General features: G+C 45.1%; 2 protein-coding genes across 6 annotated transcripts in view; both read right to left on the reverse strand.

The window, feature by feature from the left end:
- Nucleotides 1-860: 860 nt before the first annotated feature.
- Nucleotides 861-8,992, reverse strand: KCNJ8 (potassium inwardly rectifying channel subfamily J member 8). Of its 2 annotated transcripts, none has more exons than XM_075439609.1 (3): nt 8,908-8,992; nt 7,496-7,937; nt 861-3,658 (listed from the first exon to the last, which is right to left on the reverse strand). In XM_075439609.1, exons 2-3 carry the CDS (start codon nt 7,858-7,860, stop codon nt 2,758-2,760), a joined length of 1,266 nt encoding a protein of 421 aa, XP_075295724.1. In that variant the 5' UTR covers nt 7,861-7,937; nt 8,908-8,992; the 3' UTR covers nt 861-2,757. The 2 variants fall into 2 exon arrangements, with proteins under 2 accessions (XP_075295724.1, XP_075295717.1); XM_075439602.1 differs by lacking the exon at nt 8,908-8,992 and adding an exon at nt 8,129-8,469.
- Nucleotides 8,993-20,941: 11,949 nt separating this feature from the next.
- The window catches only part of ABCC9 (ATP binding cassette subfamily C member 9), a 77,282-nt gene continuing 75,508 nt past the window's right edge, over nt 20,942-22,715 (reverse strand). For 3 of the 4 annotated variants that reach the window (XM_075439622.1, XM_075439629.1, XM_075439638.1), the window contains one exon: nt 22,490-22,573. Coding sequence is in view for 1 of the 4 variants with exons in the window: in XM_075439645.1 (XP_075295760.1) it covers nt 22,436-22,573 (138 nt within the window). In the remaining 3 variants the exon portion in view is untranslated. Of the gene's footprint in view, nt 22,574-22,715 lie in introns of all 4 variants that reach the window. The other variant, XM_075439645.1, reaches the window with a different exon arrangement.

The raw sequence follows: 22,715 nt of genomic DNA on the forward strand, positions 1-22,715 counted from the left end.
TACACATTATTGCTTCTAATTTTCAAAATTGTTATCAATGAGAGGGATGGTTAAATGCCAGCATGAACTGTCAGCAGTATTTGGTAAAAGTCTCAACTGTCATTCTTAACTTGACAGTGTACTTGAAACACAGAAAATTTTAAATTTAAAATAAAGCCCTTTTAATCTGATAAAGTTGCCAGGAAGAATAAATGACTAAACGTATTGAACTGTGTTGCTGCCAGCTCATCCCCTCTTAGCAGGCATGATGCTGTGAAGCTGGGTCTGATACTTGTGCTTTGGTGAGGAACGCAGCTGCCAGCCCTAAAACATCCCCACCCTCTCTCTACAGCCAGCCAGGTGGCTTACCCTGACTGCTTCTGCTGCCGGCCTCTTCCAGGTCTGCAAAACTTACTCAAGAAAGGGGCTTTGCGCTAAGCGATTTTCTGCAAGGAGCAGGAGCACAGCACATAGGAGCATGACACTCATGACACAAGGGTCTGCCTTGTGTATCTCTTCAGCATCCTCACATAAGACTGAGGAGCCTTAGGGTTACCTCAAAATACCAATATCCCTAGAAATAGCCTTATGGGAAAGAGAGTAGATGAGGCGCGAAGCAGAGAGAGACATGAAGGCAAAATAAAAATTGGGAAGAAGAATATGTTTAAGAAGAGAATGAGAAAATGGTTGTGGGTAAAAAAAAAATCTCAGCTGCAACACTGAGAGAGTACTGAGATAATATAAAATTATCACTCAAAGGGACCATGGAAAAGGCTGGGATACAAGAAGGACTAGGAGTACAGAAGAATGAATGGACAATACAAAGGCAAAAAGGGGGAGAAACAGGAAAAAATCAGAGACAGAAGAAATAATTATTGTCACCTTTTTATTTTGTAGAAAATTTACTTTTGTACAGCATCTGACTTAACCATAGATCAAATAGCCTCAAGGAAATTCACAGCCCTGCAAACGGAGGCCAGAGACAAATTGTATGTGCTTCACTCTGACTCTTCTTGGAAGCTACAGAGGTTCATTGTTTGGACACACAATGGACAGATTAATATCTCCAGATGTTCACCGTCCATCCTCCCAGAACATTAATGGGCAGGCCAGGGAATGAATGCTTTTAGCAGAAACATCAGTTTCCGCTACTGCTTCAGATGAAGTATTTTGTCAGTGTTCATGTTCTGGAGAGCACCTGCTCCAAACATAGGGAGCCTACACTACAGAGCAATGCCCCTCCATGCCACTGCCCAACACCGCACGAAGCCTGCAAACTGTCCATGCAAATGCTGACAAACTGACTTCCAAAGAGAATGAGAAACCAGCATTTAAGTGGTTGAGTGGCTCAGAGAGTCAGTACAAGGATAGTATGTCTTTTGAGCCACAGACATAATAAGACAATTTTTGTAAGAAATTTGAACAGGAATTTGTCCATAATTCTTATTCACGGAGGAAACAAGCACGCATCAATTTAGCATTAGCAAATATCATACAATTAGTTGTCATACATTTATTTATTCTTGTAGAAGAACTTGTGATGACATTTTTGGGAAGGGTCTAGATAATGAATGGCCATTTTAATTTGAAGACAAAAGCTGCTTACCACCAATTCTCAATGCCATATTGTATAAAAAAACAGGTGAGACTGATGAAAAATAGTGATTCAGCAGCAGCACCCAAGTCCTCTTGAAAACTATGCAGATAGTTTTGAAAATACTATCTTTACTATTATCAGCATCATTCCCTCTCGTTCCCATTCATGAATTCCTACTGGCAAAAAGTAACCGCCTGCTGAAGCAAACAGACTTAATCCTACAAAAAATACTGTAAGTGAAGAAAGTACATTTGTTGCCTTCAGTGTATGAATCTATAAGAGAAAACAAAACAGGATTTGGTCTTCCACCGACATGAAGAGGATGTTAAAGAGCCATGTGCTTTTTTCAACTTGAATAATTTCAGTGAAATGGATGTTCAGGTGGCAGCCGGGAGGATTTGAGTTTCACAGCTTGGGCTACAGCCACATGGCAGACGCACACTGCCCTGCAGCGGGGTACCTCACTCTGAGAAGAGTGGTGCTCTGCAAGGGGCTGTGCTGTTTTGCTGGTTTGTCTGTCAGTGCTGCCCAAAGCGGCACCAGGTTTCCTGCGGGATGGTCAGGTCACTTCAGCTGACCTGAGTTTACTCTCAGAACGCCTTTGCCATAAATCAATGGAAAGAAAAGGTCTGGAAAACTGAAGGTAAAATACTGGCTCTTCACCAGTGAAACCACTGAGGAATCTAGCTACTCCTTTTAAGGGAATTCACCCCCCAAAAATTAATATACAAATATCCTGCACAAAATCTGTGCGACCTGTTGCATGAAGCAGTTTTGAAGAAGCACTCACTTCTGGCTTCAGTTGGGTAACCCACTTACATAGGAAAAAATCGCATTTTGTGGCAGCCAGCAGAAGAGGATAAGAAAGAGACCCTTGATAAGAAAAATACGATTAAAAAAAATCAGCATGCCATTAAAACAAGTATAAATACACATTATATTACATGAGTGAACTGTGTTTTCTTTAGTGTACATGCCATTTTTTATTAATTCATACACTAAGTGCTAAAGTGTTTCCTAATGCCATCAGGTGGTGCTTTCAGTAAGTAACAGAATAAATAGTTATTGCATAGTTCCTTTCTGCATCGTGTTCTCATTTTCTTAAGTAAAAGAAAATTTAAACAAAACACCATGGTTGCCTTCTCCTTCTGAAGCCCACCGACCTTGCATAAAGGTGTGTATCACGTTTCTGAGGCACTCTGGTTCCCCTCGGGTGTGATAAACTGCACTTTGGGCACGATGAGGGAGGGATTGGTTCTCCGCATGGAGTTGCTCCTCCGAATGGAGTTGTTCCTCCTCATGGAGTTGCGTTTCCGCAGGGAGTTTTGGTGGGACAGCTCGCTCTTCTGCAGGGTCTGGATGAGAATGGATGGCTTCTCATCGAGCTCTCGAGCACTGCAACGCGGCGCTGCCACTTTGACAGTGTTGCCAAACTTTGAGTAGTCAACTGCGTACACGCCTTCCTCTTCGGTGACGATGGGCACAAAGCGGTGACCCCACAGGATTTCCTCTGCTATGTAGGAGGTTCTCGCCTGCGTCGTGATGCCAGTTGTTTCTACGACTCCTTCAAGTATCACGATCAGCTCCAGGTCCTGCAGCACCAGGTCAGCAGCGGAGATATCGTAAAGAGGACTCCGTTTGTCTATGACGTGACAAATGATTAAGGGAGCCACGAGGAAAATATTGTTGCTTTCAAGGGGGTTATCCACAGGGATATCTACTTGGTGAATGGGTATGACTTCTCCTTCAGGGGTCGTAGTCTTCCTCACAACCTGGATTCTCACCGAGGCGCTAATGATCATGCTCTTCCTCAGGTCTCCCACGCGAAACATGAAGCAAAGTTTGCCATTTCGAACTGCAATGACTGCCTGCCGGCTGAAAATCAAGGTCTCAGCCCGCCTGTGAGCTTGCGCAGTTTTCATGAATATGCAGCCCAGCATGACAGCATTGATGATCAGACCCACAATGTTCTGTAGGATCAAGACTGTGATGGCCAAGGGACATTCCTCTGTCATCATCCTGCCCCCAAAACCAATGGTCACCTGAACTTCAATGGAGAAGAGGAAAGCAGAGGTGAAAGACCTGGAGAAGAAGATTGCACAAAGTTAACTCTAAGGACATCAAACACAAACTGAGAAGCTATTAACATAAAATTTCTAGAAACAAATTTAAGGACCTGTTTGTACAGTCCTGGTACGCTTAAGCCTTCTGTTAACACCAGCAAAAGCATTGCATGCTCGGTGACACTGTTTTTGTATGATCGGTGCAGTATGTGATGGTGACAGGGAAGACGTCAGAGCCTGAGCTCCTGAAAGACCGTCTGTAACACTAGGTGACCCTGGGAAGCTCAATAGATCCTCTGTTCAGGAACACACGCTGCCTACTGTGTTAGCTGACAGTGCTGTAACACACCTGGGCTTTCCAGCTGCTCCATCCCATGAAGCCCTTGGTGGAGAGCAGTGGTTTTGGCAACAGCGAGCAATTGGCTGTCACACTGAGATTCTTCCACCAACATGTGCAGGGAAGGGAAATGAGGAAAGTTGCAGCATTTCACTCATACTACCTGAGTCATGATCCCCTGTAGCAGGATTTCCTGGAGGGAAAGGGGACATTTCCAGATTCTTGACACTTCCCAAACCCTTGCTCGCCTTGCGACTGCACCCGCAGCGTCAGGCTGCAGAGAGAGTCCATGGTGCCCTCTGCACGTCCCAGCAGGAGGGCAACGCTGCGACCCTGGATCTGGGTTTGGCTCACTGCCGTGGCAAGACTAGCTGGAAAATTTCAGCCCAGGAGTGGGCTGTAGAAGCGTGGGTGAAGTTAAATGTCCCTAATATGCTATAGTGCTGGACTATATCAGAGGATGCTGTCCACAAACTTTCCAAAATACATTATCTGTAGTAGTCATGGAATCATAGAATGGTAAGGGTTGGAAGGGACCTTAAAGATCATCTGGTTCCAACCCCCCTGCCATGAGCAGGGACATCTTCCACTAGACCAGGGTGCTCAGAGTTCCATCCAACCTGGCCTTAGTCCACAGTGTCATGTCCAGGGTCTTTAATTTCCTTTTATAACCAGATACATCCTTCACTAAAGTGTCTTATGTCTAAAATCAGTTGGGGTTGATCCAGTAGACTTGCAGCACATTGAGTCTCATATGAACGAATACCATAGTCACCCTTTTAATGCAGTGCAATCCACCAACATCTGAAGCATCACCATGCTCAACATGGCTTTACATATGGAAAATACGTCCTGCTCATGAAGATGGTTCTAAACCATTCATTGGGTTTGGTTTGCTTTTCAACTAATCTGCCTCAAAATAAATTTTATTTTTTTTTTCCTAACCATATTTTCTGTGAACCTGGGGTCATGAGGAGACTTTAAAATAGCATAGGCAATATCAGGGATAATTTTCTGTAGAATGAGAAAGTTCATCTTTCAGAAAACCAGCCAGTCTGTGCAGAGATATCTTTGAAAGAACTTTGTCTTTTTTTTTTTGCTTTTTGATTTTCTTAATCTTCAGCAGATTCCCTTGCATTGAGGGGTTTACTTTTGCATTTCACTCTGAAGAATTGTGGATGAAGGAGTCAATTAATAGAATCCATGGAATGATTTCCTATGTTCATGAATATTTAGTTACATGCAAAATGAAGATTCTGGTTTAAACTTCATTCAGCTTAATTCAACTTAAAGCTCTGTGGAGTAAATATTCTGATCTCCCCTAACAGTACTCCTTTTTCAAAAAAAAATCAGAAAAGAGAATCCGGCTTTTTACAGTGGAAGTAACAGAAGCAGCAAGTTTGTACAGCATTTTGACCATGCGAAGAGGGAGCCATAAACTCCAAATTGCACTATTCGCAGGTCCCTCCCCTTGGAGCTTGTGTAACAGTGTTCCTCTTTGGATAATGTTTGCTTTCTGCAGCAAAGAGCTGTGAGACTTAGAAATTTCTGCAGTACTTTGAAAAAATAAAGTCCTGTGCAAGTTCTAGGCACTGGTTAAAATTTCCAAAACCAGATTTCCTGTAAATCTGCGATGGCACCTACCCAAGAAAGCTCTCCTGAAATACCTGTGGGCCTAAATCTCAGGCAAGCAGGTTAAAAAAAGTATTTGCCATTATTTTGCCACACGTCATTGCAATATTAAATGCATTTTACATTCAGCAATTCACCATTCTTAAAAATGTCAGCAACATTGCTATTTCGTGACTTTGTCCAAAGCCATAGCTGGATTTAACAAGACAAAATATTTCGCTACGAAGGGAAAAGACGTTCCATGGTTTGGGCATGGACACATGAGCAGCTGTTGGCTAAACCACCCCAGGTACTTGGACAGGGGAGCGACGCGTGTTCTTTCTCATGGGCTCAACCAGAGAGCTACCCTGATTCATCTGCTCTGCTTTGTCACAGCCCTCAGGGCTGCTCTTGGAGCAGTGGCCAGCAGACCCCCGGGACTGGCCACTGGCATGGGGCTGCCCCAGCGGGGCCGTGGGGAGGGAGCCAGGCACAGAGCCCTTGGCAGCTGGATCAGGCTCTGTGGGGTGGCCCAGGAGCCCCGTGGGGAGCCCCACGGGGTGGGCCAAGCCTGGGGCTCCGCCAGCTGAGCAGAAGGATGTCCCCTCGGGTGACCCTGCAGAGCTGGCGTGGTGTAGCTGCTCGCTAGCTAGGGTCGGACACATCCCACAAATCCCAGAAACGCCGGGGGTGACACCCCAGCGGGTGCAAGCTGGGTCATGACATCTCATTTCACAGCCGATTGCTTGTGGCCAGTTATTGGAAACGAACTAAGACAGTAACATCCCTCCCCACCACCAGAGAAGGTTAGCTCGGAAAAAATCCCTGTTCCCTTTAGCTTGGAAAATCCCCATTTAGCAAAACAGTGTCAAAACGAAGAGAGAATGAAATCTCCTCTCCCTCATCAGCTAGATACAATGTCCCTTCAGACCTGTTGAGGTGCCTCAAATCTGTGTGCAGAGAGGACGAAAGGAAAGCGAATAATCTGATGTCTCAGCGGGCCCTGCAGCCCCCCTGAGTCCTTCACAGCCCTGCAGTGGGTTAAGGCAGCTGATCTGGAGCAGTCTGGTGGTACCAAATCAGGATTTTTCTGTTTAAAAACCTAGTGCTATAAAAAGAGATTTTACTGAAGAGATGATGAAATGATCTTATTGCTTACCCCACCTCCAATTAACAAACACTTTTCTCTTCCATGTATGTCTATGTCAGTTTATCGGTGCCTTGAAAACTGTTGTGGCTTTGGGGATGGAAAGTAAAATACTTTTCCAGAAGACACTTAACCTAGTAGCCCCTTAAGCTTTCACTGTCTGGCACATCACGCATGCTGTGGAAACTGTTCCTCTGTCGAACTGCTAGCCTATGGCTTCACCAAGGTGTTTTGAAGCACCCTGTATTTAGGTGTCTCATGAAAGTCATCTTGAAAGACATCTAGTTTCGCCCTAAGCATCACTTTCCTTGCTAGCCCTACCTGACACCCACGGCCGGTACCCTGCCTCACAGGCACCGCTCTCGAGGTGTCCACCTTTTGCCAGCGCAGCTTGTGCCAGGCTGGGGATGCTCCTGCTGCCGTAGACAACATGACGATACAGATAACACATACCCACTCTTGTAGCAGGCTCTTACCACGACAGGCAAGGTATGTTACCCACAGAGTGTGGAGACACATGAAAAGCAGCAGGTCTCCCTCTCTTTCAGATCCTGTAAGGAACCAAAGAAATCTACAGTACAGTATTTTCCAAGCCCAGAAGGCTTGCTGAATTTACGTAATTTAGAGGAAAACACTGCACTTTTCAGCTGTCTCAACCAAACACAACGGTTTGTGTAAATCAAAAGCTGCATTTTAGGCATCGGCAGGACAGCAGGCAGCTCTGTTCCCCCCCTTTCTTCATCCCGCCAACCGTACTTTACCTGACACACGTCACACACGGTGTCCACTTCGTGCTGTTCGTCGTGCTTTCTGTGCTTGGGTCCATGTCGCCGTGGGCAAAAGCCACTAGCCACCACATCATGGCGAAGAGCAGCCAGCTGCACAGGAAGGACATAGTAAAGATGACCAGCGTGTGACGCCACTTCAGGTCCACCAAAGTGGTGAAAATGTCTTGCAGGAATCGCCCCTGCTCGCGGATGTTCTTGTGTGCCAGGTTGCATGCCCCGTTCTTGGCGATGAAGCGGGCTTTGCGTGGCCGGTCTCGGATGCGCGGCTTGCGCAGGTTCTCCGCAGCGATCCGTGCCAACACGTACTCTTCAGGGATGATACTCTTCCGAGCCAACATCTTCCTGCCACCATAGTCCACTCAGCGAGATGTGAAACGGGGGGTGGTCCCTCAGGCGCGTCTCCGCAGGGCTCGCTCTGCAAAAAGAGAGAACCTGGTCAGGTTTGTCACCGCCGCGCTACAGCCAGAAGCCCCGATGAGGTACCTGCCACCAACAACCATCGCATTAAACATGACTGTTTATTCTGCAGTGCCCTCCCGCTTTCAGACCGTCGGTTTTTTATGTGAGCGATGGGTATAGGCTCGTAACAGAAAGGAGAGGTGCTACTTGGAGACCCCTCGCTGGAGGGGAGGCTGAAGGACAGTCCTGCAGACTTGGAGTAACGTGAGGCGCGGTGGGTCGGTTCCCCAGGGTGTTTCTCCAGGAGATGGCCGTGCCCAGGCGGGTGCAGCGACGCAGAGCACTAAGTTATCCGCATCCTTCGGGACCCGAAGCATCAGGCTTCTCCGGTTTGAACCCGGGCCGGTCTGCGGGGAGCCCGTGGAGACGCGTTTCTCACGGCGACAGCTGACAGCCCCTGCCCGCTCCCCGCAAGCAACGCAAGAAGGAGCCGGGCAGGGGGTGCGGGGGGCCGGGACTCGGCGGAGCGCGCGGCCGCCTCCCCTCCCCCCCCCCCCCCCCCGCAGCTCTCCCTCCGCTCCACCGCGAGGCGGGGGAAACCCTCCCATTCTGCCCAAACTTCGTCCCCAGACGGGTGACGGAACAAACCCGCGGACAGCCCCGGCTCCCCGCAGCTCCCCGCCGCCCGGCCCGCCCCACCGCGGGAGGGCGGGGGCTGCCCCGCCGCTTCGCAGGGACGCGCCCCCCCGCCCCGCGCCGGGGATCCGCCGCCCCGCCGCTGCTCACCGCAGCGCGGCCGGGCCGGGCGGAACCACGCGGAGCGGGGCGGGGGGGTGCGGCCGGTTCGGTGCCGGGCGGTGGGGCGTTTGGGGCCGGTAAGTTTAGCGGGGGGCGAGCTGGCTCTGCCTGGGCGGGCTGCAGCGGGGCAGCGGCTCGCTGGCTCCCTCCGGTAAGCCCAGAGTTGTGCCTTTTTGCCCTTTTCTTACCCCGAGTCTAGCCGAGACAGGTTGCTGGCAGAAACCGAAGCGTGTGCGTGAGTGTTTGAAGGGCCAAAGCGAGCATCTCTCGGCCCTTGCTGCCTTTGACAAACTTAATTACCTGTTTCTGCCGGGGGTGGGGGGGGGTGGGGAGAAAAAAAAGGGCGTTCCTTTTTATGGTCCACAGCTCTTGCCAGGCACAGAGTCAGGCCCGTTACGAGGTTCATTGGGTGTTTGCAGATGGGATGGCTATAGGAGAAATTACGCACGACTGCAAAAAACCAAACGGTGAAGTCGCAGAAGTTCATCCCTTTTCCCACAGGTCGAGGTTTAGAGTTTTGGCTCTTGTGTTTAATGGAAACTTGCATTCCTGGAAGCTGCAGCTTTTTTTTCCGAAGTCTTAGGGTTTGTAGTAGGAAGAATAAACAGTACATCAGCTTTATGAAAAGATCTAAATTTAGGTTTTCATGAAGCAAAGTGCAGCAATCTCATTGTGTCTGATTAACTCCTCCACGCCCAAGGAATGTGTGCAGTGGGGAGGCTTCTAAAGCCTTCTGTGTATCACGCAAGTGAATGACCTATACAGTATAAAATTTATACAGAACCTAATACCTTACTTCTCTCTGTAAACTGGGGAAAGGAAGAAACGCTGGACAGGCCTGCTGCATTCAGGAAGGTTTTAAGTGTATCCAGGCTTGGAAAAATTGTGAAGGTGCATTTGACAGGCAGCGTAATCCTCAGCCTGAAGATATCCACCCTGCCGAACACATGCACGTGCTCAGCTTTAAATAGATGAGTGATTCCTGGAAACTTTCCTAGCGCTGTCCTGCTCTAATACCAGATGCCCAACAGTCAGAGCAGAGACAGACCCTAAGCCCCAGTCATGTTAGGCAATAGCTAAACGTTGGCGTGTGGAATCAGCTTCAGGCAGATGACCAGCTCTAGCCTGAAAAACCAGGATCTAAAACCATTACCTGTAGATTCTAACCAGACTCTGAGTACAAATGCATGACAGTCACTTGAGCGGGTATCTGCAGGATCGCTGTTGTTCGTGTCAGCTGTGACACTTGATGGGCTGAGCCCTGCTATAAATCGGGTGGCAGAGACTGGCTTTGGGAGGCTGACTCCTTTGTTTGATGCAGCCTCCAAAAGTGCATCTCACATGGGTCTAGCTGTTGAAAGTAACTGATTTAATACACATGCAAAAGCGTTCATTTTCTTTTTGCCTTTTCCTTCTCTTTTTTTTCCATCTCCTTTTCCTTCTCCTTCTCTTTTCCTTCTCCTTCTCCTTCTTCTTCTCCTTCTCCTTCTCCTTCTCCTTCTCCTTCTCCTTCTCCTTCTCCTTCTCCTTCTCCTTCTTCTCATTCTCCTCCTTTTCCTTCCTTTTCCTTCACCTTTTCCTTCACCTTTTCCTTCTCCTTTTCCTTCACCTTTTCCTTCTCCTTTTCCTTCTCCTTTTCCTTCTCCTTTTCCTTCTTCTTTTCCTTCTTCTTTTCCTATTTCTTCTCCTTTTCCTTCTCCCTTTTCTCCTCCTTTCTCCCTTTTAGCTCTCATGAAATATTTCTTCCATGCTAGGGCTAGAAACAAGATTGATGCTCCCCAGTATGGATGCTAGCTGCATCTCAAAAAAATAAAGAAAAGTCTGGGAACTGCATGGAAGCCCCCTTCCTTTTTCATAAGATCCTGAAATTCCATAATTTTTCTTCGGACACAGATTTACTTGTGTCACATGCCCAGTTGCACACTTTTCCTCTGAGGTTATTATTGAAATCAGCAGCTTTATAAACAGGGACACAGAAACACCAGGAGATGTCACTCTGATTTACTTGCCACCTTAGGGCATAACCCACCCCTATGGCTGTGTTCAGCCTCAGCCCCTCCTCGCTCTGCCAAGGCCCCTCAGCCATGCTGGGGTGCGAGGGAACAGGAGCTGCCACGGCTGTGCTCCTCGCCCCGTCTCTGCTGGCAGTGACTGGGATGGTGTGGCACAAAGTTAGCGCGTGGGTTAGCAGCTAGTCTGGCAAAATGGCTCAAAATCATCTTTGAGGGCAGGCGGGAGCAAGGAGGGACCTTCCTCAGGCTGGTCAGGTGGAACAGAAGCTGCTGCCAGCGCTGGTACTGTCAGAGACCCCTACGACCTCTCAGCCCCACTTGCTCCCCACCAACCTCCTGGGGGTTTCCTCCCCCTTAACTGGGCACCATGCAGAGGCCTGGTATTTTGTAGGAAGGGGTCCAACCAAACACGCACAAATAATCTTGGCACAACCCCAGGTGTGACCAAATAAAAGTTATTGATGGCTTTCCCCGTCGTCTTACATTGGAAGAAAAGTGCTCATAAAATCCTGCCTTTCCATCTCTACCTGTTCAATACCGGCAGGGCTTCCCCCTCGCAGGAGGGGATGCCTTCCTCCTCTCTTACACTGCAGATTAGCTTCGAGGAAGCCTGCTGGGCCGCGACTGCCGGGATGTGGAGGTCAGGAGCACCAGAACTGTTCCCTCCTCCTGGTTAAACATGGTGAGACATGATTTTGAGCACAACATCCACTTCCCCGAGTTACAGTGTATGAATATGCTCTGGAGAGTGACAACTACTAAAAATGTTCCCCTTTGCCCTTTCAAATACTTGCTTGGTTGCCACATGCACATTGAAGTCTGAGGTTTAAGTAATAGCTGGGAAAATCGCCCAAAATGTCTCTTAACCCATTTGGTAAGGAACATAGTGTCTGAGTGCTGTGAACACAGCCTTTTCAGGCAAAAAATGAACAGAACTGATGGCAGGTTTGGGTCTAATTTTATTACGGCCCATCAAGCGTCTCCCTTCTTGCTGTTTCATTTCACCCACAAGAGTTACTGATATTACGGTAAATATCACTTTACAATTATGCCTACCTAAAAAAGGATTAAATAATGTGCTTAGACATGTATCTGAATTTTCCACATTATAGTTGTGTCCAGCCCTTTCAGAAAATCCTGCTTCGTAATAAGTTTTGTTTGAAATTCTAATCTTAGCTTAGATATAGGGTGACTTTGCAGGCGTCCAGATATGTCATGCACACAGCATGAGGCTTCCACAAAGACACAAAGCTGATAAGCCACATTCGGATAGGGTGGATGAACTCTTTCCCAGCTGAACTGGCAGTAGATCCATCAAACATGAAAGAGCAGAAACTGCAAACTAAGGGCGTCTGTTACCCTGAACCAGCTATTTTTTTTCTGTTTCATGCAAGAGCAGCAGGACAAAAATAGTCTTTATCATCAAAATACATGTAAGTAGTGCCCATCATCCGATATTACTAAGTTGCATGGTGAAGTTTGCAGATGTTCTGTGGGTTTGCTGGCAGAGGGATTGTTTCCCATTAAAACTATCTGGTTTAGAAATGGTACATCTGCCTTGTTCAACTAAATCTGGTACTCTGACTTCTCTGTGTGTGTCAGGCTGTGGGGTGCAGGCTGTTGACCCTCTGCAAATCTTGCAATATGTTGGCAGTTGTGTAAATCTCTGTTAGGTTACTTCCAGTGCTGACAAACAGGGTCTGGTGCATTTGTCATGGGGAGTTTAGCATTTTCTGTCCCCCTGCATGTAGTCACCAGGTAGCAGATGGGGTGATATGTTCTGGTTTAGCTTCTGTAGGTCGGTGAGCTGATGGGCACTGCTGGCCATAGTGAAGGTCCCCTACATTTGTATCTGCTCCCTGTGTAACATGGGGAAGAAAGAGAGACCCACACCATCTTGGGTGGACTGTCTTAACTGACAGCAGCTATATCCCGTACAGCATGTCCTTAGCTCTTCAAGTAGGTCTGAGCTTGTTGTCGTTTGAACAGCATTGGGCTGAGTTTGTCGGTTGAACAGCATTGGGCTGACTTCAAACTATCTCTGCTCGCAGCTGGCTCCGTGCGCTTGGTGGGAACTGGTACTCCAGCCAAACCTGTCCAGAGCTGGGCCTCTGCTGCTGCTTGCAATGCAACACCTGCTCCTCTGCAGGCTCCTGTGGCCTCTCCTAGGAAGCCCTGCTGTCCTTTGAGAGCTCACCTGGTGCTGCAGAGGGTCAGCACGTGGGCCACCAGCATGCATCGGTGAGAGGAGGCAAGGTCCTAGAGAAATGTATTCAGCCCTGTAGCGTGAGAGAGCAGCCAGGGAAGTGTTTTGGGCTGGGGCTGCAGCGCCTGGCCTCCTGCACCGTCAGCGGTGCGGGGGAAGGAGGAGGGAGAGGACAGGAAGGATTCTTACACCCAAATTACATGGTTCCTGCAGTCATCTGATTTATGAAATCCAATGTGTTTTAGCCTCTGTTTTCCTAACTCCACCTCTGCTCCAGGGACACGCATGAGCCAAGAAAGGGGTAGTTGAATGAAATGCCTAGTGCTCCAGGATATACCTTATACTCATTCTCTGCCCTAAGCCCTAGCCTCATGTCCCTCTAGAGATGACCACATCATATTAAATGCTTGCGCAAAACCCAGCAAGATTTCTTGCAGCTCCACACTTCTACTTATTGATCTCACTATCTTTGTCTTTAATTTTAGCTGTGTGTTTATTTCTTCCCAGATCTCTCATGTATAGTGCAGGCTGAAAACCAAAGGCTGCACTTTTCTGAGCCTCAGTGCGACGGAGACTCAGCCTGTCACAACACCTCCGTATCAGGAACTCTGGGACCGCTTTTACCCCGTCGACTTTCTACATCACGGTATCCCTGACCAGCAAAGCCAGGTAATCCTCCCATTTTCCAGTTCACAGCAAACATTAGCTCCCACATACTTCAGTTGAAGCCTTTAGCTCAAAGTACAGAAATACTGTACCGTCACATCTGGGACTTACCCAAGTCAGTCTCTGCTGCAGGGTCAGATGGCAATCATTAAAGTGGTACAGCCTTTTTCTGGTACCTGGTGCTCTGAAGTTCATCTGTTACACTACTTGCCCCTTCCTGGAGCAGCAGTTTCTTCTAAGGCTCTGGGAAGATACCAGTTTGGGATTGTTTCTTTACCTCCCCATGCCACAATTTATGGAAAGGCTGTAAATCAGTTTCTAAGTAGGTTGAACATGGTTACAGTAAGTCTCTAGCTGTGTTGCTAATTCACTGCAGTGTTCTTTCCCTTAGGAGTTTCTCCTCTCTGGCTTGCTGGCTATTTTGCTGATGACTTTTTTTCTGTGAAAGAACTGGCTGCTGATCCATCTCTTTATGATGATTCTCACATCAGAGTTTACAGGCCAGACCAGCCTCTGAACAGGCTGAGTAGCGATGTGACCTGTTTGCCTCCTCTAGCTGGTGGACATGCGGATGCTCCTCTTCCTGCTCTTTGCCAAACTCTTATGATCAGTCATCAGATGGAGGCATCAGATGGTTTAAGCTCACTGATGGGTGAAACCACAGTGTAGGAGGACTTCCAACAAGATCCTAACCTGCTGCACAGTGCCAAGGTGACTCCCTGCAGCTGGGGTGGAAGAGCTGGTGGGAAGCTTCATTGCTGTAACTCACATCACCAGGGCACTGGGGAAAAGGTACATGAGGGTTTGGACCCCTTAGCATCTTCCACTTGCATGCCTCCATTTTTTCCCCATAGGTCTACCTGCAGCAGACTACACTCAAAACAGCAGAGCTCCCTGAACATCTGAGCTGTTCCCAAACCCAAGGGAGCCTCAGGGCAAGGTCTGCTAATCTGCTCCTCAGCGACCAAGCATGGCTCTGTACTTGCCTTGGTGTCATTGTCCTCTTCCCTCTGCTCAGTCTCATCTCAGATTTCCATACAACATTTGTATTTTCAGTTTTATGGGGCAGGGATTTCCTCGCTAAATGATATCTCAAAGTGTCTAATAGCTGAATTTTTTAAAACATCTTCCACTACAATGTTGTTTCTTCAGTTCTTCCATGGCAGGGTTTTGGCTTGTGTTGGGTGACACCCTCCTACCCAGTAACCAGATATGGTTTGGATGTGGGATGCTCCAAGCATGGTCTAGAGACTGTTCTAAATGCACAGAATGGACAAGGCAACCTTATTTTGGGATATTTGTGGGTTTAGACATAGATGCTCTCACAGGTGGGCTGTGCCACTTTTCCTATTTTACTTAGTAGTGTAGGTAGAACCTAAAAGCTGGCTCTAGGAACAGGTAAAGCTACCTCTGGTAGCAAAGTGCTGGAGGCAGCAAAAACTCAGAAACTAAGAGAGGGTACTGCTGGGACAAACGATAGGTGCCATTTCTCTTCTACTTTTCTTCTGGTGGTATCTGGAGCAACAAAGCCAGGTATTGACAGTATTGAGGGCTTTTCATTCCATCTCCTTGTCCAAACTGTGCTTATTCTTCTTGTGTAGCAGGAGCCAGAAGGCTTCCAGCTGACTTCAACCGCAGAATTTTGTCTTCTCTCCTGAGGACCCCAGAGCTGGCTTACAGGGCTGCACTGCCAGCTGAATGAGATTTTTCTTTTGATTTGTGAAATGGAATTTTTTTGTATCTCCATCTTAGTGCTTCCAGGTCCCCTTGCCTACAAGTGATTGATATCTCTACTGGCTGCAGAGTGGGTGTTAAATTAAGATGCCATTGATGAAAGATAGATGCCATCTCTCATCTTAAGATCATATCACAGAATAACTGGCAACTCCAAGCCCTCTGATCTTGGATGCTGTGGTGAGACCTGGAGAAGAAGGTGGCCCCAAACCTGAATGATTCAGCCATGAAAAACTGCAGTACACACAGCCTCTTAGAAGCTCATGTTCCTACCTCTGATGGAGATGTCCAATACTACTAATCTAGCTAGTATGATAAAAACACATATAACCATTAAATATGAATCTCTAACTTTCTACTTTTCTAAGAATATGCTGCTTTTGGGCATCTGTAACTGTGATACTGAAGGGTGGTGGTTCTGGACCATGTCATTTACACTAACCTGCGTTAGTTCCCTAGTTACATGGTTAAATATTTTACTGGACATTTAAATGATATGTAATGGATGTAAGCTGGTACAGCCAGAAAACCCTGAAGTAAATTAAAAGGAGAGTTAAGAAATGTCATGGGAATAGCTATGAGACACTCCTATGGGCAGTGCTAGCTGGCACTGTTCATTACTTATTTATACCTTTTATCCAAATGTTGTATAACCATGTATATATAAAATGGCCTGATATACATACATGGGAATGAATGCCCTGGGCAATGAAATGTGCAACATGGTAACACGTGAGCTGAATGCTGCATTGTTGTATAGTAATTCATAGGATGAAAATTTCTATGTTCAATGAAAATGAAAGAAGGCATCTTGCACGTGATGAATGTCAATTACACCAAATAGAAACTAATTTTTTAAATATATATATTTTTAAATGACTGCTTGTTTATGGCCTCTTCAGAATGTGGCTTATTGTAGCTTATTATATTAGAGAAATAAACAGCTCCTGCCAGGAATGTCTGTTATGTTTGCATGGGTAGTGTCTAGCAGCTATCAGATTATATCAATAGTGAATAATTAATAAGAACTATGTAGTAAATAGATTAAGACTTTTCTAAAAATCTCTTTTCTCTTGAAGGATTACTTCTGGAAGCTTCTCCGAACTCCGTGGCTTCGTACAAGCCAATACTCTAAGCAGTCCTGCCAACACAGCATCAGCACATTTCTAATTTGTAAGAGTCAGAGAACTTCTGCCTCACAACGGCTTTTTGATAATTTGAAAACCTGATAATCTTTCCACACAATTCCATGCAGAGGTCAGTTCTGGTGGAGAAAAACCAGAGCAGTAAAAAACCCAATGTGGAAATGACTGGGATGTTTGCATGGCAATGAAGAATTTGATTTACAGTTTTGTTTTCAGACTTTTTTTTTAGTACTCTCTTAGTTTTTCATTTGAAAGGATTTATTCCCAAAGAAGCCAAAGAGCTCTTCACATGCCATCATTGAATTCATGACACAGAATTTACGTAACGTATTTTGATTTGAAAGTAGTCTTTCAAAAGATACTACTTGAGGATATAAAATAGTAAATGTGCTGAACTAATTTTTGCTTTTTAAACACATTTTATGAGAGAATCGTTGCTCCAGAGAGATTTTAACAAGTGGCACTGTGATTTCACTAGATATTTTGGAACCGATTTCTATTGGGAGTATCACACTGGGGACACTGGGAGATAGCGCTTGCAAGGGAAACATACTCCAACTTTTGCCACTAGATAATGGAAACACGATAATGGAAACATGACCCTTGTCCACAGCTATTTTATAAGGGTAGCTGTTTCCCTCAAATATATTCTGTCTCCATTTGTGATAAAATGCCTACATAGCTTGTGTAAAATGTATGTGTGATGTTTTCCTCAGCTTCTCATTACACTTCAGCAGAATGGTATGTGAACGTATCGGCACCTTTTCACAAGAAAGCGCAAGAGCCCATTGCTTTAAGAAGACAAAAGAACACAAATCAAACAATTTCTTGTATAAAAAGTTTGAAGAGACATACTTGACCACATACAAAATTGATATAATCTGCATTTTAAAGAAATGTAATTCAATACAATTACCTTTTGCTGACAGAAGTTTTACAAATAAAGAGGTGCCAAATCCTTTGAGCCATATTCATGTTGGTACCAATTGAAATCAGTGTAGGTGTATTAATTTCTAGCAGAGGTATTCTGCTAGTTTACACTAACCTAAAAGGGACTCATCCAAGTGCTTGAGAAGCTTTTCACAGAAGCTTTTGATAATATATTCTTTCAGCTGAATGATATGGTTGGGAAAAGCAGGCACACTCTTGCAAATAAAGAGCTTTTTCAGGTCTGCAATGAAACTGGAACTTACAAAAACTTGAGATAGCTGTTTTGCATATCAATTTGCCTAACAAAGCAATGATCTCTCCCTGCAGAATTTGCCTTGCTTATGCCCCTGGCTTGTCAGAGCTATCCCAAGCTTCTATAGGGAAGTTTCCTGCCTTGAAGGAAATGCCAGCAGATCAGTGCATCCTGTTTGGTTTATATATGGCTCAAAATCCCACGGATTGTCTGCCTCTACCTCCCAGAGGCTCCCGGAGGCTACAAAGTTAGCAAAAGGCAGACATCTAGTTCAAGCTAGATGCCCGGACTCCTTCTGCAGAGGTGGGAGAGAGACAGGCACCTCCAGCGATCAAATCATCCTGTTGACTGATGTCCTGTGGATCTTTGTCTGGCATTGGAAAAAGCCTACTTTTGTTCTTTGAAACGTCTCCTCTGAACAGAAAGGACATGAGCCTGGAGTTGCCTGTACCATACGCTTCTTTAGAAGAACAGATGGCGTGTGTGTTTTTATGTATACGCACACACAGAGACAACTTACTGTATATCAAGTAGAAAACTTATCCAGGTGGTTTTAAAAGCTCTTCATAACAAAGCAAAGGGAGTATGAACAGTTAGTTATAAGGGAGTCATTGAAATAACATATAATATTAACCTAAAACAAGTTTGAAGTTAGAAAAAATCAGCAACAAACTTGGCTCAGAATTAGGAGTCCTCACAGCCACTGACTTCATTTATTTCCTTCAAAAAAAAGGAAAAAAAAAGAAAAGAAAATTTCCTATTTGGTAACTATATTGTTTGAAATGTCAAGTCCAATTGTTCTGCTCCCAAAATCCCTGAAATGTAAATAACAATTAACAGAACACAAGTGGTTTAGGCAAAGTTATTCTTAAGAAGATTCTCATGGCCTTTCGAGCTGCGATTTCCTGGAAAACATCATCAAAAGAATTCACCTTAGACGAATCCCAGCATCTCCTGTGCTGGTGCAGGTACCCAGCAAAGCGAATAGATGGAGACATCTGTTTTAAGCACTGGATCTTCAGGAGGGAAAGGCTTCCCCTTGCTGCCTGTCAACAGTGTTGCTCTGTGGCAGAGGCTTGCGGACCTGCTTGAAGAACTACTTAAAACCCCTACAGTGTGTGTCCCAGTGCAGGTAAGTTTAGGCTCAGTAATAAACACAAAGGTTGTATGGGATATTTCTAGTTTAGAAGAAGCACTAATGAGCAGTTAACTGTTAGGAGTTTGACAAAAGGCCGTGTTTAGGAAGGGGGCAACCTCACCTGTGCCAGCCATTAGACCCGGCTCAAGGAGTGGGAAAGATAACCCACTGGTTGCAAGGCAAAGGTTGACAAACATGGTTGTGGTTCCACAAACAGTTCACAAGCAGTTTCAGTACTTAAAGGGGGCCTACAGGAAAGATAGGGAGGGACTCTGTATCAGGGCCTGTAGTGACAGGGCGAGAGGTAACGGTTTTAAACTGAAAGAGGGTAGATTTAGATTAGATGTTAGGAAGAAATTCTTTACTGTGGGGGTGGTGAGGCATTGGAACAGGTTGCCCAGAGAAGCTGTGGATGTCCCTTCTGTGGTAGTGTTCAAGGGCAGGCTGGATGCAGCTTTGAGCAACCTGGTATAGTGGAAGGTGTTCCAGGGGGTTGGAACTAGGTGATCTTCAAGGTCCCTTCCAACTCAAATCATTCTATGATTCTATGATTGGCAACTGTTACTCCTTCTTACTCCTTCTATTTTGCTTCTTCTGTCACAGAAACACTTAATAGAAAAAGAAATGCAGATGACACAAAAAACATAATTTAGGATCTCTCACAGAGATGATTCTCCTCCGGCCATAGTTGAAAGAAATGTACGTGTGGCCAGTGTCTGCATTCAAAGTTCCTTTGTAAAAGAAATAATTTAATAGTTCTAGAGCGTAATATTGCAATAATGAAAGCTTGCTTGCTTTAATGCTTGGAAAATACCCAGCCGCAGAAGATGATGACACTAGAGTAAGTGTCCCCCTGAAGAGGAGGGGTTATGGTAAAAAGTGAGAGAAAGCCGGGGGAAAGGAGAGTGAGTGCAGAGCTGTGTCAGAGATGAAATGGAGCAGAGGGTATGGAGCTAAATCAGGAAGCAGTGGGAGGGCACAGGCAGAATAAGGAGCATTCAGGGATACAAGCAGGAGCCTCAAAGAGGGTGTAATGTAAGGAGATGGTGTAGAAAAAAGCAAGCAAGGAGGCTGTGGCAAGAGAAGAAGGGCTGATCAGCAGAAGAGGCAGTGTGACAAGAGTCAAAGAAACAAAATCTCCAGGCTGATGTTTCCTTTAGCATGTATGCGCCACAGCCTAAGGACACTGCTCCGAAGAGGGACAAATTTAAGACCTTTACACGAAATTAAGAGATATTTGTTTCAAAGACTCTGTCCCTTTCTCACCCTTCATAGTAACAAGACAGCTGTGCGACTGTTGGGAACACAACAGTCTCCATTAGAGAAAAACACAAAAACCCCAAAGTTCAGCAGAAACCCTTGGTGAGTACGTAACATCCCATGCACAGCATCTATAATGCAAAGACATCTGGCACATCTGTAGCAGTTGGTTTATGTTTGCTGTGTCTCCTGGGATTTGTGTATGTTGAACAGGATTAATTGCTGCAGGAATCAAGTTGTGCTTTTAAATCTGCTAGGCAGCCGTGGGATACGCTACAACAATCATCCAGCACTCTGACCAAGCCAGTCTGATGTAGTACTAGGGCCAATACTCCTGCATGCCTCCATCAAAATTAAAGAGTTGTTTTTCTCAGGTTTTTCTCGAGGATACTTTCTTTTCTACATGTTTCGACAACAGTGTTAAGTTCTATAACTCTGGAGGGATGGCTGAGCAAAGAAAATGCTTCTTATTCCTGTAATGGCTCTGGGACAAACGTAAGAGCAGAGAGGTACTCATTATTGGCCCCTCTTAAATACTACAAGATACCTGATACAATCCCAGGCCCACAGCAGCCGTTTAATGTAGTGGGAACTGGGACCTCGCTGAACTAGTTGGCACCACAAAAAATAAATCAGGATTGCATCGTCATCAAAGACAGACAGATAAAAAAACTTATATGTACTTCATCTTCATAGTGACAGAGTCTAACAGCAGTGAATCCAATTAGCTTTTCACTGAAGACAACAAAATTAAATCCATAATTTTGGCCTTTTTGCTCTGAAATCTGTGTAACAACATGTGCTTCTGCCATAAACATCTGCTTTATTTTTTTATTTTCTTTGTATGACAAAGTTCAATACAGGGAATTAATCCAGAAAAAAGCAAAAACTTCTCACAGCAGTAGACAGGGAAATCACAGAAGCACTTCCCCCATAAAATGTTCAAGACTGAATTTTTTTGTTTAGTTTTGTCACACAGCTTTTGTTGCCAATAGTTAAGATGGGAGCGGGGGGGAAGATATACCATTGTGTCATTTTTACACTACTAGACCAAATGTAATCCAAATTTTAAGTCCTACAACTTCTCTAAAATTCATAGCTTTTTTTTTTTTGCCAAGTACTGTGCCTTGTGTTCTTTTCGTTACACTAGAAATAGGCTTAAGTGCACCTCGTGTTCCTCCTAAATCTTATAACAACAGACAGATAAGAATCTCATTGTGTACTACTAGTGAAGCTGATGTCTCAAGCTCTGCCTTTGAATGTGTCTGTGAAACTCCTTCCTGAGGTTTAGTGCCCGTTGTGCAGTTGTCCTGGTTCAGAGTCTAGCCATCTGCGTTAGTCAGGCAACCTTTTCAGAGCTGTGTGATGTAAATATGTACCTAAATTCACCTAAATTCTTGAAGGTACAGAAAGAAATTGAAAATCACACCTTCTTGGACTGGATCTCACTTAGAGATATGCCAGAAATCTGTAAAGGAAAAGAAAGGTTGTCCCAGAATAAAAAATAATGTGAGGGACTAAAGACATACAAAACAATTAGTGGTTGGCTAATTGCATGCCATTTTAAGTAGAATATTTTAGTGGACATGTTTAAAAGATTGGCTAATATCAAGTTTATAAATTCAGATTATTTTTAATACAAAGCCTTAAGATACCATACAAAATTCTTCTAGAAGCCTACCAAAGCATGCATAATTACAAGATGCTTTGCATCTTTCATTGAAGAAAGTCTGCAGAACAAATACGGTTTTAGGAACTGGCTGTAGGGATAAGCCATCATTAAACTGAAATATAGTACTGTGCCAACTATCGTGTGTGAACTGAAGGGCAGGAAGAATTTCCTTATTTCTAATGAAATTCCCTCATTCACTGCTCCTCCACTACAACTTGACTAGCAAAGTTTATGCCTTTGGAATGCAGCAGATTGCCCCGAGTCTTATGGGTTTGGATTTGCTCTTTTTTTAATTTTCCCCTCTGGGGACACAGTGCTCCTGGGGATCTCTCATTTCCTTGACAAACTGCACGATTTGGTTGTCAGTTCCAGCACAGCATATGCAGTTGATAAGAGCTGTGCATTCTTTTGATCTCTATAAAAGAAAATCAAATCAATAAGAAGTCTAAGGAAAACGCCAGATTCCCAGGAAATAAAAACTTCTGCTTCTGTGTGTGTGTGAAGTTCAATAGCTTTTGAATGAAGTGACATTTTTATTGCTTTGAGGCATACATGTATTGCAATAGGTTTTATTATTTTGGAAGACAGAAGTGTGAATAAAGATGCTCTAAAAAAAAATAAAAGTGATGTTACATTGAATAGAAAATATTTGCATTTCATTATTTTAAAAATAATCTAATAAAATGCATCATGAGATTCTTCACATGTCAGCCCGGACAAATGAAGCAAAGATGCCGTCTTCTTGAGAAAGTAGGTTCTCAGGTGTATCATATTCTAAAATGTTCCCTCGCTTCATGACGATGACCAGGTCTGCCGTTAGGATGGTGTGAACCCGATGCTGCCGTAAAGAAAAGCATACAGAAGTTTTCGTTATGATAATTCTCACTGTGGTTCATTAATGGGCCTAATGGGAGGCATACCAACTTGGTGAAAGGCTATCCTTGTTTACAGTGCTATTTGAAGTAGGTCCTTGTACCATA

The sequence above is a fragment of the Opisthocomus hoazin genome, chromosome 1 (genome assembly GCF_030867145.1).
Source record: "Opisthocomus hoazin isolate bOpiHoa1 chromosome 1, bOpiHoa1.hap1, whole genome shotgun sequence".
NCBI classification, from domain to species: domain Eukaryota; kingdom Metazoa; phylum Chordata; class Aves; order Opisthocomiformes; family Opisthocomidae; genus Opisthocomus; species Opisthocomus hoazin.